The sequence below is a fragment of the Heptranchias perlo genome, chromosome 3 (assembly GCF_035084215.1).
Source record: "Heptranchias perlo isolate sHepPer1 chromosome 3, sHepPer1.hap1, whole genome shotgun sequence".
Classification (NCBI taxonomy): domain Eukaryota; kingdom Metazoa; phylum Chordata; class Chondrichthyes; order Hexanchiformes; family Hexanchidae; genus Heptranchias; species Heptranchias perlo.
In genome coordinates, this window is record NC_090327.1 from 90660269 (window position 1) to 90675987 (window position 15719).

At 40.5% G+C, this 15719-nt stretch overlaps 1 protein-coding gene across 1 annotated transcript in view; it reads right to left on the reverse strand.

Moving 5' to 3' along the window:
• Window positions 1-15719, reverse strand: part of csmd3b (CUB and Sushi multiple domains 3b) — a 1733930-nt gene that overhangs the window by 155666 nt on the left and 1562545 nt on the right. The window contains exons 39-41 of the mRNA XM_067976258.1: window positions 15144-15213; window positions 10191-10307; window positions 9472-9681 (exon numbers count right to left, since the gene is read on the reverse strand). Coding sequence (XP_067832359.1) covers window positions 9472-9681; window positions 10191-10307; window positions 15144-15213 — 397 coding nt within the window. The remainder of the gene's footprint in view (window positions 1-9471; window positions 9682-10190; window positions 10308-15143; window positions 15214-15719) is intronic.

Consider the following 15719-nt stretch of genomic DNA (forward strand, 5'->3'; position numbering starts at 1 on the left):
TGAAGCAGCGAAAATCCTGTTTCTTTCAATTCTTCAAGAAACACAAGGGGTCATTTTGCCCACAGCTGGGAATGGCAGATCATGGAATCAACCCTATTTTTATATCTTTTGCATGTCCACTACCACTTCCTGCCTTAGATGGCTCCACCTCCCACCCCCAAAGTCTTTCTTTATCTATTGATATTCTTAGCTTCACCATCTTCTCGGACCTCAAATGGAACTCCGACACCACATCCATTGCTAAAACTTTCTCTAAATAACACTTGGTTTCTTCATTCATGCCAAACACTTCTTCTCCCATCACAAACTCTAAAATGTCTATAAAACCCAAATCCATCCAAGACACACATGCTTTTTATCATTTCTGGAGAAGCACTTTGAACACTTCGCACAAACCTCGGGCAGTACACCAGGAAAAAGTGTGTCACCTAATTGGTTATTCACCACTCATCTCAAACAAAAACAACTTTTTTTTAATTCATTCATGGGATTTGGGCGTTGCTGGCAAGGCCAGCATTTATTGCTCATCCCTAATTGCCCTTGAGAAGGTGGTGGTGAGCCGCCTCCTTGAACCACCGCAGTCCGTGAGGTGAAGGTTCTCCCACAGTGCTGTTGGGTAGGGAGTTCCAGGATTTTGACCCAATGACGATGAAGGAACGACAATATAATTCCAAGTCAGGACGGTGTGTGACTTGGAGGGGAACGTGCAGGTGGTGTTGTTCCCATGTGCCTGCTGCCCTTGTCCTTCTAGGTGGTAGAGGTCGCGGGTTTGGGAGGTGCTGTTGAAGAAGCCTTGGCGAGTTGCTGCGGTGCATCCTGTAGATGGTACACACTGCAGCCATGGTGCGCCGATGGTGAAGGGAGTGAATGTTTAGGGTGGTGGATGGGGTGCCAATGAAGCGGGCTGCTTTGTCCTGGATGGTGTTGAGCTTCTTGAGTGTTGTTGGAGCTGCATTCATCCAGGCAAGTGCAGAGTATTCCATCACACTCCTGACTTGTGCCTTGTAGATAGTGGAACGGCTTTGGGGAGTCAGGGGATGAGTCACTCGCCGCAGAATACCCAGCCTCTGACCTGCTCTTGTAGCCACAGTATTTATGTGGCTGATCCAGTTAAGTTTCTGGTCAATGTTGACCCCCAGGATGTTGATGGTGGGGGATTTGGCGATGGTAATGCCATTGAATGTCAAGGGGAGGTGGTTAGACTCTCTCTTGTTGGAGATGGTCATTGCTTGGCACTTGTCTGGCACAAATGTTACTTGCCACTTATCAGCATTTACATAGTGCCTTTAATGTAGAAAAGTGTCCAAAGGCACTTCACAGAGGCATAATCAGACAAAAAGAGCCAAAGAAGGAGATAGTAAGAGGGATAACAAAAAGCTTGGTCAAAAAGGGGCAAGCAGTTAAGGGGGGTCTTTAATGAGGAAGGGGATATGGAGAGGCGGAGGGGATATGGAGAGGCGGAGGGGTTATGGAGGGAACTCCAGAGCCTAGAACGTATCCGGATGAATGTACAACCATCAATGGTGGGGCAAAAGGAAGGAGGGATGCACAGAAGGTCACAGTCGGAGGAACAGAGCATTCTGGGAGGGCTGAAAGACATTACAGAGATAGGATAGGACTCGGCGATGAAGGATTTAAACACAAGGATGAGAATTTTAAATGGGACACTTTTCTACATTAAAGGCAGGACATGGTGCGAGATAGGATAAAGGTAGCAGTGGTTTGGATGAACTTTATAGAGCATGGATGATGGGAGGTTGACCAGGAGAGCATTAGAATAGTCAAGTGTCGAGTTTGGAGGTAACAAAGATATGGACGACAGTTTCAGCAGCAGATGGGCTGAGGTGTGGGCTGTTCTGGGTAATGTTATAGAGGTAGAAGCAAATGGTGTTTACGATGGAAAGGATATGATGTCGCAAGCTCAGCTTGGGGTCAAATTGGAGTTATGGCGGGCGGCCAAAGACAATTGCTTTTTTCTTGCGAATGTTTAACTGAAGGAAATTGCAACTTATCCAAGACTGAAGCAGTCTGATAACACAGAGGCAGTGGAGGGGTCAAGTGAGGTGGTGGAGAGGTAGAGCAGGGTTTCTACCATTTAGGTAGAAGCTGACCTAATTTCTTAGGCTGAAGCCACCAAGGATGAGGAAGAGAAGGGCCAAGGATAGATCCTTGGGGGACTCCAGAGGTTACAGAGTAGGGATGGGAAGAGAAGCCATTTCTGGAGATGTTCTGGCTACAATTGGTTAGGTAAGAGTGGAACCAAGCAAGGGCAGTCGCACTAAGCTGAAAAACACAGGAGAGGCATTGAAGGAATATAGTGTGGTCAACTGTGTCAAAGGCTGCACAGAGGTCAAGGAGGATGAGCAGGGAAAATGCACCATGGTCACAGTCACAAAGGATGTCATTTGTGATTTTCATTCGGGTCGTTTCAGTGCTGTGGCAGGGGCAGTAACCTGATTGGACAGATTCCAACATGGAGTTATGAGAAGTATGGGCATGGGTTTAGGAGGTGACAATACTTACATGGATTTTGGAGAGGAAAGGGATGTTGGAGATCGGGCGGTAGTTTGCAAAGTCAGAGGGGCCAAGGATGTTTTTTTCTTGAGGAAGGGGTGATGACAACAGTTTTGAAAGGGCGATCAGATAGTGCCTGAGGAGATGAAACTATTTGCTAGCATGGGGGCTAGGATGGGAAATTGGGAAAGGGGCAATAGGAGCAGGAGGTGGCAGTCATGGAAAGATCAGATCAGGGATGGTCTTTGCTTGCGAGGGCCCCATGCAAAGGCTCGGTTTGGGGCCCCCATATTTTAACGAGAGAATGATACTAAATATTTCCTACCTAATCTGGTATCAAATCCGCACATGTACAATTGTAAAAAGGCATACTAGGAATACGTAATCTAAGAAGAGTTGACAAAATGATAAGTGATAGATAACACGAGTAAATAACATGGAATGATTATAAAAGTCTTGAAACACCGATGTTATTTTATGTGTGGGCCATATGACAACTCAGAACATATGACAACTTTTCATGCTTTAGCTGCAGCAAAATCTGATATATGAATAGTCGAGCTTCCGAGAAATCTCAAGTTCAATTAAGATCTCTGCCAGGCTATTCAGGTGCTGTTGCGACATAATTGACCTTATATAATTCTTTATCAATTTCAGTCGGGACAAGCTTCTTGCATCTAATACAACTGTTACAGGCACCGTCAACAGCAATCTGAACATAATCTTTCTTTCTAAATATAATAAAGCATATCAAATGCTAAAGGCCATTGTGTAGATAACAATGGAGGGTTTATGATTATTTGGGGAATCAAGGGATATGGGGATTGGGCGGGAAAGTGGAGTTGAGTTCGAAGATCAGCCATGATCTTATTGTATGGGGGAGCAGGTTTGAGGGGCCGTATCGCCTACTCCTGATCCTATTTCTTGTGTTGTGATGTTTAAGGCTCACAAGAAAGCAAAGTTTGCTTTTTTTTGACACTGCTATATTTTGGAGCAAGTGTTGTGAATGAGTATCCTCAGAAAATACAACTTTCGCTTGAAAGTTTCACCAATCTTCAAAGAACATTTATAAATGAGGTTTGAAATAGCATTTCACTACATTTGAAAAAAAAACTATTCAAATTCATCTGAATTAACTGCTTCATTAAGATAGTAATAATCTATAAAATATTCATGTTTAAGAATAATCAGAATTAACTGTGCTGCTAAAAGCATCTGAAAATTAATTGCTGGAGAAATTTAGAAAATGTCACTTTACCTGAGCCTAAGTTCATTCCATTCATTGTGAAATGCCCACTAGTAACAATGAACGGTATTCATTTATTTATGGTTTATTTTGAATGAAAACACCATTTGTTCAGCTTTTGAAACAGCTTTTAAACGATCTCTCATCCTGGTTCAGTTACAAAGGGCCTATCTCCTTATTTAATAATTATATTATAGCTTTTGATTGGCCTTCTAAATTTTTAAATATATATTTATAATGGAGAAATATGCAGGGCACAGCTAATTATTTATACTAATATAATTTTCAGTAGTTCCCATTCTTTGCGCATGACTCTTTCTGGTCTGATGTGCTCTGCACTTCAATTATAGGCAGCCTCCAGCGTAGGCCCTGCACTATGTTAACTCATTCGGTGGCACTTCACCTCCAGGGATACCTTTATCATTTACACTATATTAATGTACCCAACCAGTCATTTACACTGTATTAATGTACCCAGTCATTTACACTATATTAATATCCCCAACCAGTCATTTACACTGTATTAATGTACCCAACCAGTCATTTACACTGTATTAATGTACCCAACCAGTCATTTACACTGTATTAATGTACCCAACCAGTCATTTACACTGTATTAATGTACCCAGTCATTTACACTATATTAATATCCCCAACCAGTCATTTACACTGTATTAATGTACCCAACCAGTCATTTACACTGTATTAATGTACCCAACCAGTCATTTACACTGTATTAATGTACCCAACCAGTCATTTACACTGTATTAATGTACCCAGTCATTTACACTATATTAATATCCCCAACCAGTCATTTACACTGTATTAATGTACCCAACCAATCATTTACACTGTATTAATGTACCCAACCAGTCATTTACACTGTATTAATGTACCCAACCAGTCATTTACACTGTATTAATGTACCCAACCAGTCATTTACACTGTATTAATGTACCCAACCAGTCATTTACACTGTATTAATGTACCCAGTCATTTACACTGTATTAATATACCCAACCAGTCATTTACACTGTATTAATGTACCCAGTTATTTACACTGTATTAATGTACCCAACCAGTCATTTACACTGTATTAATGTACCCAGTCATTTACACTGTATTAATATACCCAACCAGTCATTTACACTGTATTAATGTACCCAACCAGTCATTTTGTGATATACATCCCTCCTTTTGATGTTTTTTTATTTCCCATGCATTACCAAATGCAGTTCAGAATCACACTGTGGCTGACTGCACTGCTGTGATACATTCTACGTCACATTTCCTTTCATAAATATTGCCATCTCATTTATGTGAGATTTGGCAAAATATTTGTTATGATTCTGTTACTTGAATTTTTGTGTTCTAATCAAAAGCGCACCATAGAGGTTTATGGCATTTCTCGGTCGAACTGTGTGGTAGTTATTTCTTAATAATTATTACATATAAGGTTATTTATAATTAATGCTCACTGTTATTCTCTCTCTTATTTCCTATTTTAATCAGTTTTTAGTAACTGAATTTTTCAACATCTCAACAGTATTTTGACTAATTTTATTTGAAGTGTTGGGCACAAGTATTGTGGTGAATGAATGGCCAAAAGCAAGGCAATTGGAAGCTGAAAATGCAGTTGTAAGTGTCTTAGGGGGCTGTTTTTTTTCCAGTGCCAGATGCAGAAGGGAGCTAGAAGATGGCCTTGAATGTGATCGAGACTGTGGGGGTAGAGAAGCTTGGTGAGATGGCAAGGTCAAGGGTGATGGACATATAAATGGGTGGGAGACTTTTTATGGAGGGAGAGGTTTAAGGAAGGCAGTGAAATTAGAGGAGAGGGCAAGGTGATTTAAGATGGAGATTAAAATCTCTGAGGATGAGGAGTTGCTCAGTAAAGTGTGGAATCCTGCTTAATAATGTCTCACCAGACCTTTAGAGTTCCATGGCACTTGAATTGTATCTGTCATCTCATCATTCACATCCATCTTAGCTCTCCTATCACACCCTCACCGTGCAACTTAGTAATTGATATCACAGCTACTGTGATGGTTCTGCTGGTTAAGCCACGGAATAACAGAACTATACAGAAGCTCGCTGGGTTTGTGCTCCCAAGTTATTACTGGATATGAACATAACAGCATAAGACATTTTAGGAACAGGAAAAAAACATTAGGCTCAAGAAACCTGCCTGTTTTTCTAGATCAGGGCAACACATTTCCTCAGGTTAGTTTATTCTTAGCAGTTTTTAGATTCATGATGTCATAGTAGGTACAGCACAGGTGGAGGCCATTCAGCCCATCTTACCTGTGCTGGGTCTTTGAAAGAGCTATCCAATTAGTCCCATTCCCCTGCTCTTTCCCCATAGCCCTGTATTTTTTCCCCTCAATTACTTATCCAATTCCCTTTTCGAAGTTACTATTGAATCTGCTTCCACTACTCTTTTAGGCAGTGCATTCAAGATCATTACAACTCGCTGTGTAAAAAAATGTTTCCTCATGTCGCTTCTGACTCTTTTGCCCATCACCTTAAATTTGTGTCCTCTGTTTACTGACCTTTCTGCCACTGGAAACAGTTTCTCCTTAATTACTCTATCAAAACCTATTGACTCTATCAAACCTAAAAGTTACCAATCTAGTAAATCTCTTCTACACCCTCTCTAAGGCCTTGGCATCCTTCCTAAAGTGTGGTACCCAGAATTGAGCACAATACTCCAGCTGAGGCCGAACCAGTGTTTTTTAAATGTTCAGAATAACTTCCTTGCTTTTGTATTCTATGCCTCTGTTAATAAAGCCCAGGATCCCACATGCATTTTTAACAGCCTTCTCAACTTGTCCTGCCACATTCAAAGATTTGTGTATAAATTAAACAATAATTAATCAGAGCAACCCAATTGAAAGGGTTAATGAGCCAGATAGCGTGATGATATCATAATTAACGCAGAATGCTTCAGTGGATGTGCTTTTTTAATTTTGTGTGTGAATTCATCTTCCTTATGCTGACTCAGTGAATTTCTCTGTCTAACATTTTAATGAGTACTTTTCAGCTGTCTTTACCAAGGAAGAAGATGTTGCCAAAGTCACAGTAAAAGAGGAGGTAGTTGAGATACTGGATGGACTAAAAATTGATAAAGAGGTGGTACTAGAAAAGCAGGCTGTACTTAAAGTAGATAAGTCACCAGGTCTGAATGGGATGCATTCTAGGTTGCTGAGGGAAGTAAGGGTGGAAATTGCAGAGGTACTGACCATAATCTTTCAATCATCCTTCGATACGGGGGGTGGTGCCAGAGGACTGGAGAATTGCAAATATTACACCCTTGTTCAAAAAAGGGTGTAAGCTTAAACCCAGCAACTACAGGCCAGTCAGTTTAATTTCGGTGGAAGCTTTTAGAAACGATAATTCGAGACAAAATTAAGAGTCACTTGGACAAGTGTGGATTAATTAAGGAAAGCCAGCATGGATTCGTTAAAGGCAAATCATGTTTAACTAACTTGATTGAATTTTTTGATGAGGTAACAGAGAGGGATGTTGAGGGCAATGCGGTTGATGTGGTGTATATGGACTTCCAAAAGGCATTTGACAAAATGCCACATAACAGGCTTGTCATCAAAGTTGAAGCCCATGGAATAAAAGGGGCTGTGGCAGCACGGATATGAAATTGGCTAAGTGACAGGAAACAGAGTAATGGTAAACGGTTGTTTTTCAGACTGGAGGAAGGTATACAGTGGTGTTGCCCATGGGGTCAGTGCCTTGACCACTGCTTTTCTTGGTATATATTAATGACTTGGACTTGGGTGTACAGGGCACAATTTCAAAATTTGCAAATGACACAAAACTTTGAAGTGTAGTGTACAGTGAGGAGGATAGTGATAGACTTCAAGAGGATATAGACAGGCTGGTGGAATGGGTGAACACGTGGCAGATGAAATTTAACGGAGAGAAGTGTGAAGTGATACATTTTGGTAGGAAGAACAAGGAGAACGAGAGGGCACAATTCTAAAGAGGGTGCAGGAACAGAGACATCTGGTGCACAGGTCGTTGAAGGTGGCAGGGCAGGTTGAGAAAGCGGTTAAAAAAGCATACAGGATCCTGGGCTTTATAGAGGTACTAGAATACAAAAGCAAGGAGGTTATGATGAACCTTTATAAAACACTGGTTCGGCCACAACTGGAGTATTGTGTCCAATTCTGGGCACTGCACTTTATGAAGGATGTGAAGGCCTTAGACAGGGTGCAGAAAAGATTTACTAGAATGATTCCAGCTTTAAGGGACTTCAGTTACGTGGATAGACTGGAGAAGCTGGGGTTGTTCTCCTTAGAGCAGAGATGGTTGAGAGGAGATTTGATTGAGGTGTTCAAAATCATGAGGGTTTCAGACAGAGTAGATAAAGAGAAATTGTTCCTATTGGCAGAAGGTTTGAGGACCAGAGGACACAGATTGGTGAAAGAACCAAAGGCTACATGAGGAAAAACTTTTTTACGCAGCGAGTGGTTATGATCTGGAATGCATTGCCTGAAAGGGTGGTGGAGGCAGAGTCAATCATGGCTTTCAAAAAGGAATTGGATAAGCACTTGAAGGGAAAAAAATTGTAGGGCTACAGGGAAAGGGCGGGGGAGTGGGACCAGCTGCATTGCTCGTGCAGAGAGCCGGCACGGGCTCAACGGGCTGAATGGCCTCCTAGTGTGCTGTAACCATTCTATGATTCTATGATAATCATGCATGTACCAGACCAAACATATTTTGCACATTTAATTTTGGTTTCTTAGAGTTTTGGTTTTAAAAATTTTTGAACAGTCCTCATCTATCTTGTCGCTATCTGAAATAATTCTAGAAGAGAAATCTTTACCTATAATTTATGTAATTTGATTCACACTGTATAGGAGTATAAAGACACAAGGGAATATCTTCAAAAATATTGCACCAGAGGAAACTGTATTGCATGTATATGTGTGAGTATAAGGGAGGAATTTCACTTATTTATCCACTTTGCACACTGTGTTTGCTGTGTATTTCAGAATCACCATTGATGAACGTTTGTGTTTTGAGCTGTTCAAAATAGCTGCAAATAAATTGGCACCATTGCTCAAATGAATCTAAAACAGCAGTCAGATCCCTTCCAGCCCTTCATGGATGGATTTGAAAAAGTATAAACCACTTTATGGAGCTGGGAAGAAATTGCTGCCAGCCATCTCTGAGATCCTCCAATCTGAGGAAGCTGGGTGAAACCTTGACGGCCCATGTGCATGGGTACCACTGCGGTTTGGTCCTCACCAGGCACAGGCGCAAGTGGAGAGGGGAGTTGGGAGGCACGTTTACATCAATCCCACTTCATTACCATTATGTTTGTATGCTTCTTCCTATTCCAGGTGGAAGTGCTTAGAATAAGAAGATCCCTAGAAGAGGGTACACAAAGCGGTGTCACTCGTCTCTGCCCTTTTTTCTTCTACTCTCTGTCCACAAAATAAGCATACAGCTGGCACAAAGCAGAGGAAAATTGGCCCAATTGGCAATTTCCTAACCCCTGCACCACCACCCCCCAAATGTGGCCCTGGAAGCAGATAACACTAACTATATATGCTCAAAGTGTTGTTACGTGAAGAATAAAAGAATGTTTGCACATGTCTCCTCGGGAATGAAGTGCCAGGCATCTGAAAGCGTATGAGTGCCATCGTCAAACTTGCAATAATGACTTCTCACTTCCATTTCTCATCACTTACCTTGATATATGCTGCGGAAGCCTTGTTTGTTTTGGGAATAATCACTGTGAAAGTACAGGGTGGTTTCATGGGTTGTACTGAACAGAGGTGCTGGCACCTGAGGACCACTGAATCTACCAATTACTGTCCCAGTTGCTGAAGAACCACTCCGCACTTCCATGTAATCGTGGATCGTTTCCGTGGAAAAATTGACAAACTGCAAATGCACACCTAAGGATTACAAATGACATAAAAGGGAAATAAATGAATTAGCTTCTTAAAGGTACATGAAAAAGAATAATGCAACACTGATGACATCCTGAATGAAAATTTGTATTCTCATATATTAAGGTGTGTAGATTCAATTATTGGAACATCATAAAGTAGGAACATAGGAACAGGAATGTGCTATTCAGCCCCTCGAGTCTGTTCTGCCATTCAATTAGATCATGGCTGATCTGTATCTTAACTCCACATACTCGCCTTGGTTCCGTAACCCTTAATACCCTTGCCTAACAAAAATCCATCAATCTCAGATTTGAAATTTTCAATTGACCAAGCCTCAGCAGCTTTTTGGGGGAAGAGAATTCCAGATTTCCACTACCCTTTGTGTGAAGAAGTAGGACAACTAATTACTATTGTTACCACAGATGGGCTTCAGCTCACTGCAGACAATAGGCAGCTGCAGCTGTTATACAAGAAAAAGCGACATGCAAACTGATCCATTTCTCTTGACATACCAAAGCCAATAGGTAGCGTTATCGTCCAAGTACAATCCAAGCTACTGGGGTAGTTTCCAGGAAAGCCAGGGCTAAGAATGACCCCACTGAAGTCAATCAGAGCACCACCACATTGGGCTGCAAAAGAACAAATTTGTACATAAATGAAAGTCAAAGGAAACAAAATTAGGATTGCAAAACAATAAAAGTAGTCAATGATTTAAACAATTATGTACCATATTTTCTTGGCAAAGAAGTTACATTTATCGGTAAGAAAATCTCCACAGAAATCTCCCTAATACATGTCCCAGCGTCATATTGGGTGGTCTCCTCTGGAAATCCAGCCAGGTTCAGCAGCAGGCATACCAGTAATATTGGGCCACACGAAGGAAAAGTCAGATAGCAATTGATCCCAGATGGTCTGATTGCCGTTAATGTATGGGTCCACCAGTGAGGAAGTAACAATCCTCTACCCGGGAAAGTGTAGCATCCCCAGCAGGACTGCCTGTCTCTCCTCCCACAGAATGGCAAGGTGTGGCCCAAAAGTCTGGCTTTTACACTGTGTGGGCATTCTTAAAGCATCGTTACTGGCATGGGTTCCCACCCCTAATATAGTAATGATCTTGTCCCCTGGATTTAGCATGGGATCAAAGTGGGCTTCTGCCCCTTCGGAATGCAATACCGGAATTTCTAACCGATAGATTTTAGCTTAAAAGATGTGTTTTATGTGATTTTAAAAAATGCAGCAGGCTTTCTTTATGTTTTTCAAAAAACTGAGAAAGAAGCAAAACTGCTCTCATGACATCCTCAAACATGTACTTACTAATGTAACTCTTCCCCCAGGATACTAATTGTTCTTGTGAATCCTCAGCAATACTGCTCAGATCACCCTCGCAGCTGTAAGAATATGTCCAGCACAATTCTGAGACTTCAGTCTTACACAGTAGTAATGCATTTTATTGAGGATTATATTATCCTCTGTTCAAAAGCAAGGAGAAATGTCCTTTTCCTTGTAATTTATGAACTGCTTACTAAACTGTGGGAACATACTAATTTGAATTATGGTTCCTGAGAATGTAATTGCATTTCTTGGAACAAAAATAGCAACTAATCACAATGCACTTATAGTAATGATTCTTTTATGCTTCTCAAGCACCTCATAAGCCATTTAACCCAGGCATGAAACAGTTCACTCATTATGAACAACCTATCATAGATACGTTCAGAAGGAAGAACTTCTGAGGAGTCTGTGGAGATTGAAGCAGAGTGATACAGTGCTGAGATATTTTATGATTTATATGACATGGTACCATATATGCCAACCAGCAAAAATTGATCAACAGTTTCAAAACAGCCGACACAGCACCTAAAAAGCTGAAAAGCTGATAGCTCAAAAACAGCTTTGAATATAGATGTATTACATGTGAAGACAAGGAGTTAGACTGAGAGTGCAATGGAACACAGACTTATCATAACCTACACTGCAGATACTGCAGTACAGTTAACAATGATTTAAAAATTACTGAAAGGGAATGTGAATGCAGAAGAGATGAGATATTTTTGAAAGGTGGCATAGCCCCAGAACATTGTGATTTTTGACACATTATTCAGTGTATTTATTAATATTTTGGAGCCTATGGTAATTCTGAATGTGAATCTCAGTACTTTTTTTTAATTAAGTAAAACATATCATCAGCTCGAACCCCATTCTCTATTTTATTTCAAAACCTCAGCAATTCCACAAGCACAGTGACAGAAATTACCACATAAAGCTAGTTGATGCATTCACACCAAGGAATATCCAACTGAGCTAAAAAAAATACAATATTGAGAAAATAAATCTTCACAGGAGACAATAGTCTGTCAAGCCTCAGAAATATCCTTTTGAGGAAAATGGAAGGTTTTTAGAAGCTGCATTTTATCAGCTTAATTATTATCTATAACTTCTTTGGGGATAAACATTAATTAAAGACATCCAAAACAGGGTGTATCAGAAACAGAAAAGCTCATTTTACATGTCCTGGCTCAAGTTAGTGTGCAACCACCAATGGGAGAAAATAACATCTGATTGACTCCAGTCCTACTTTCTAAATGATCCAGGAACATAGGAACAGGAGTAGGCCATTCAGCCCCTTGTGCCTGCTCTGCCATTTGATAAGATCATGGCTGATCTGTGATCTAACTCCATATACCTGCCTTTGGCCCATATCCCTTAATACCTTTGGTTGCCAAAAAGCTATCTATCTCAGATTTAAATTTAGCAATTGAGCTTGCATCAATTGCCGTTTGCGGAAGAGAGTTCCAAACTTCTACCACTCTTTGTGTGTAGAAATGTTTTCTAATCTCACTCCTGAAAGATCTGGCTCTAATTTTTAGACTGTGCCCCCTACTCCTAGAATCCCCAACCAGCGGAAATAGTTTCTCTCTATCCACCCTATCTGTTCCCCTTAATATCTTAAACTTCGATCAGATCACCCCTTAACCTTCGAAACTCTAGAGAATACAACCCCAATTTGTGTAATCTCTCCTCATAACTTAACCCTTGAAGTCCGGGTATCATTCTAGTAAACCTACGCTGCACTCCCTCCAAGGCCAATATGCCCTTTCGAAGGTGCGGTGCCCAGAACTGCTCACAGTACTCCAGGTGCGGTCTAACCAGGGTTTTGTATAGCTGCAGCATAACTTCTGCCCCCTTGTACTCTAGTCCTCTAGATATAAAGGCCAACATTCCATTAGCCTTATTGATTATTTTCTGCACCTGTTCATGACACTTCAATGATCTATGTACCTGAACCCCTAAGTCCCTTTGGACAGCCACTGTTTTTAACTTTTTACCATTTAGAAAGTACCCTGTTCTATCCTTTTTTGATCCAAAGTGGATGACCTCACATTTGTCTATATTGAATTCCATTTGCCACAGTTTTGCCCATTCACCGAATCTATCAATAGCCCTTTGTAATTTTATGTTTTCATCTCCACTGCTTACAATGCCACCAATCTTTGTGTCATCGGCAAACTTAGATATGAGACTTTCTATGCCTTCATCTAAGTCATTAATAAATATTGTGAATAATTGAGGCCCCACGAAAGATCCCTGCGGGACTCCACTAGTCACATCCTGCCAATGTGAGTACCTACCCATTATCCCTACTCTCTGTCGCCTTTTGTTCAGCCAGCTTCATAACCAAGTCCGTACTTTTCCCTCGATTCCATGGGCTTCTATCTTAGCTAACAGTCTCTTATGTGGGACTTTATCAAATGCCTTCTGGAAGTCCATATAAATAACATCCATTGACATTTCCCTGACCACGACTTTAGTCGCCTCTTCAAAAAATTCAATCAGGTTTGTAAGGCACCTTCCTTTCACAAATCCATGCTGGCTCTCTCTGATTAACTGAAAATTCTCGAGGTGTTCAGTCACCCTAGCCTTAATTATAGACTCCAGCATTTTCCCCACAACAGATGTTAGGCTAAATGGTATATAATTCCCCGGTTTCCCTCTCTCGCCTTTCTTAAAAAGCAGAGTGACATGTGCAATTTTCTAATCTAGAGGGATGGTTCCTGAATCTAGTGAACTTTGAAAGATTATAGTTAGGGCATCTGCAATGTGCTCACCCACTTCCTTTAAAACCCTGGGATGGAAACCATCTGGTCCTGGGGATTTGTCACTCTTTAGTGCTATTATTTTCTTCATTACTGTTGTTTTACTTAAGTTAATTTTATTGAGTCCCTGTCCCCGATTCAATATTAGTTTTCTTGGGATTTCTGGCATGCTATCCTCTTTTTCTACTGTTAATACTGATGCAAAGTAATTATTCAACATGTCTGCCATTTCTCCATTGTCAATGACAATATCCCCACTTTCAATTTTTAAGGGGCCAACACTGCTCCTGACCACCCTCTTTTTCCTAATATAATGATAAATGTTCTTCATATTGGTTTTGATATCCCTTGCAAGTTTGTTTTCATACTCTGTTTTTGTAGCTCTTACTATCTGTTTTGTGACCCTTTGTTGATCTTTATATATTTCCCATTTGCCAGGATCTGTGCCATTTTTTGTCTTTTTGTATGCCCTTTCCTTATGTCTTATACTGTCCCTTACCTCTTTAGTTGTCCGTGGCTTTTTTTTGGGCAAGTAGAGTTCTTGCCCCTCAGGGGTATAAACTGATTCTGTATCACGTGAAATGTTTCTTTAAACATTTCCCACTGATCATCAGTCATTTTACCCATTAACAGATTTGCCCAGTTTACTGTGGACAGTCTCTGTCTCATCCCATTGATCTGACATGTTGATCCTGACAATCTCCAACGTCAGTGAAAAAAATATTTTTTTCTTGTTAAATGCTGACAAGCTGACACCTGGGTTGAAAATCTGAATATTGTCTTTAAAGGCTGATGTTTGGCGTGTATGTGTCCACATGGCCTGATTGTGTACCAGTGTACAACAGTGCATGAAATTACAAAGCAGTACTCAGATGGATAACTGTGCTTATTTACTCATAAATGTAGCATCTGCTTTTTTTTCACAAAGCAATATGGCCCTAGTCAGATTGTAAGCAAACCTAAAGAGTAGCACTCATCAGAGCAGCAACCTGAGTTAAATTGGCACGAGCACAGATACGCGCATATAGACGCTGCAATAGAAGTAAGCTAGTGCATTGATGAAGAAGCACAGGTGATTCATTGAGCACTGGTGACCTGTTACAGAGACCATCCAATTTTCATTTCCATTGAAATCAATGGAAGTGAACTTTAGGTATTTTCTATCATGGGAGACCAATCTGCAATGTCAGTTTTACACCCGGGCGGCAAGTTGAAAATCTATACCATTGAGTATAACCTGTTGACTTCCTTTATTCTGACGACTGTTGTAGTTAGGGGTATATTATTTGGGTGGGAGACAGGAAGGTCAGGAAACAGGAATAAATTCAAATGAATCTGATTTACTGATTTACAAGTTGCAAACATACATACCTATACACATGGGAATAGGGTAATTCCACCTCCGTACTGGTCCTGGCATACATGTTATATGGGAATGCCCCTGAAGAAAGCAACATATTTTAATCAAAGATCAGTCAGTTATAAAAAAAAAATCAAATAAGTGGCATTAATCAGCAAAAACATGTAAGTATGATTTAAGAAAAACTGTTTACAGTGATACTCAAGAATTAATCCAACAACAAACTGTTTTATTACAGGAGGGCATTACTGTGAGTAAGATCAGCTGATGTTGCAGTGGAATTAAATTTGGTGTAAATTTCTTCTTAAAAAACTATTTTGGCAGATCAAATGATTCACATTGCTTCACTGCTTCACATTGTTGATACAACATTTTAGACTGTAAACATGAACACATGGTCAAATGCCTGCCAGAAAAACAGACATTCTGTTTTTTAGAATTAATTGCCATTTTTACATGCCGATGTATTGGATTATGAATCCTAGTGGGACGACTTCTCCTATTCAACGTCAATTTTTGGAAATAAAACACTGAAGGGGGGAGTTTAACTGGCAGCAAGTTTTGGGCAGGGAGCAGGGCGAGCGATG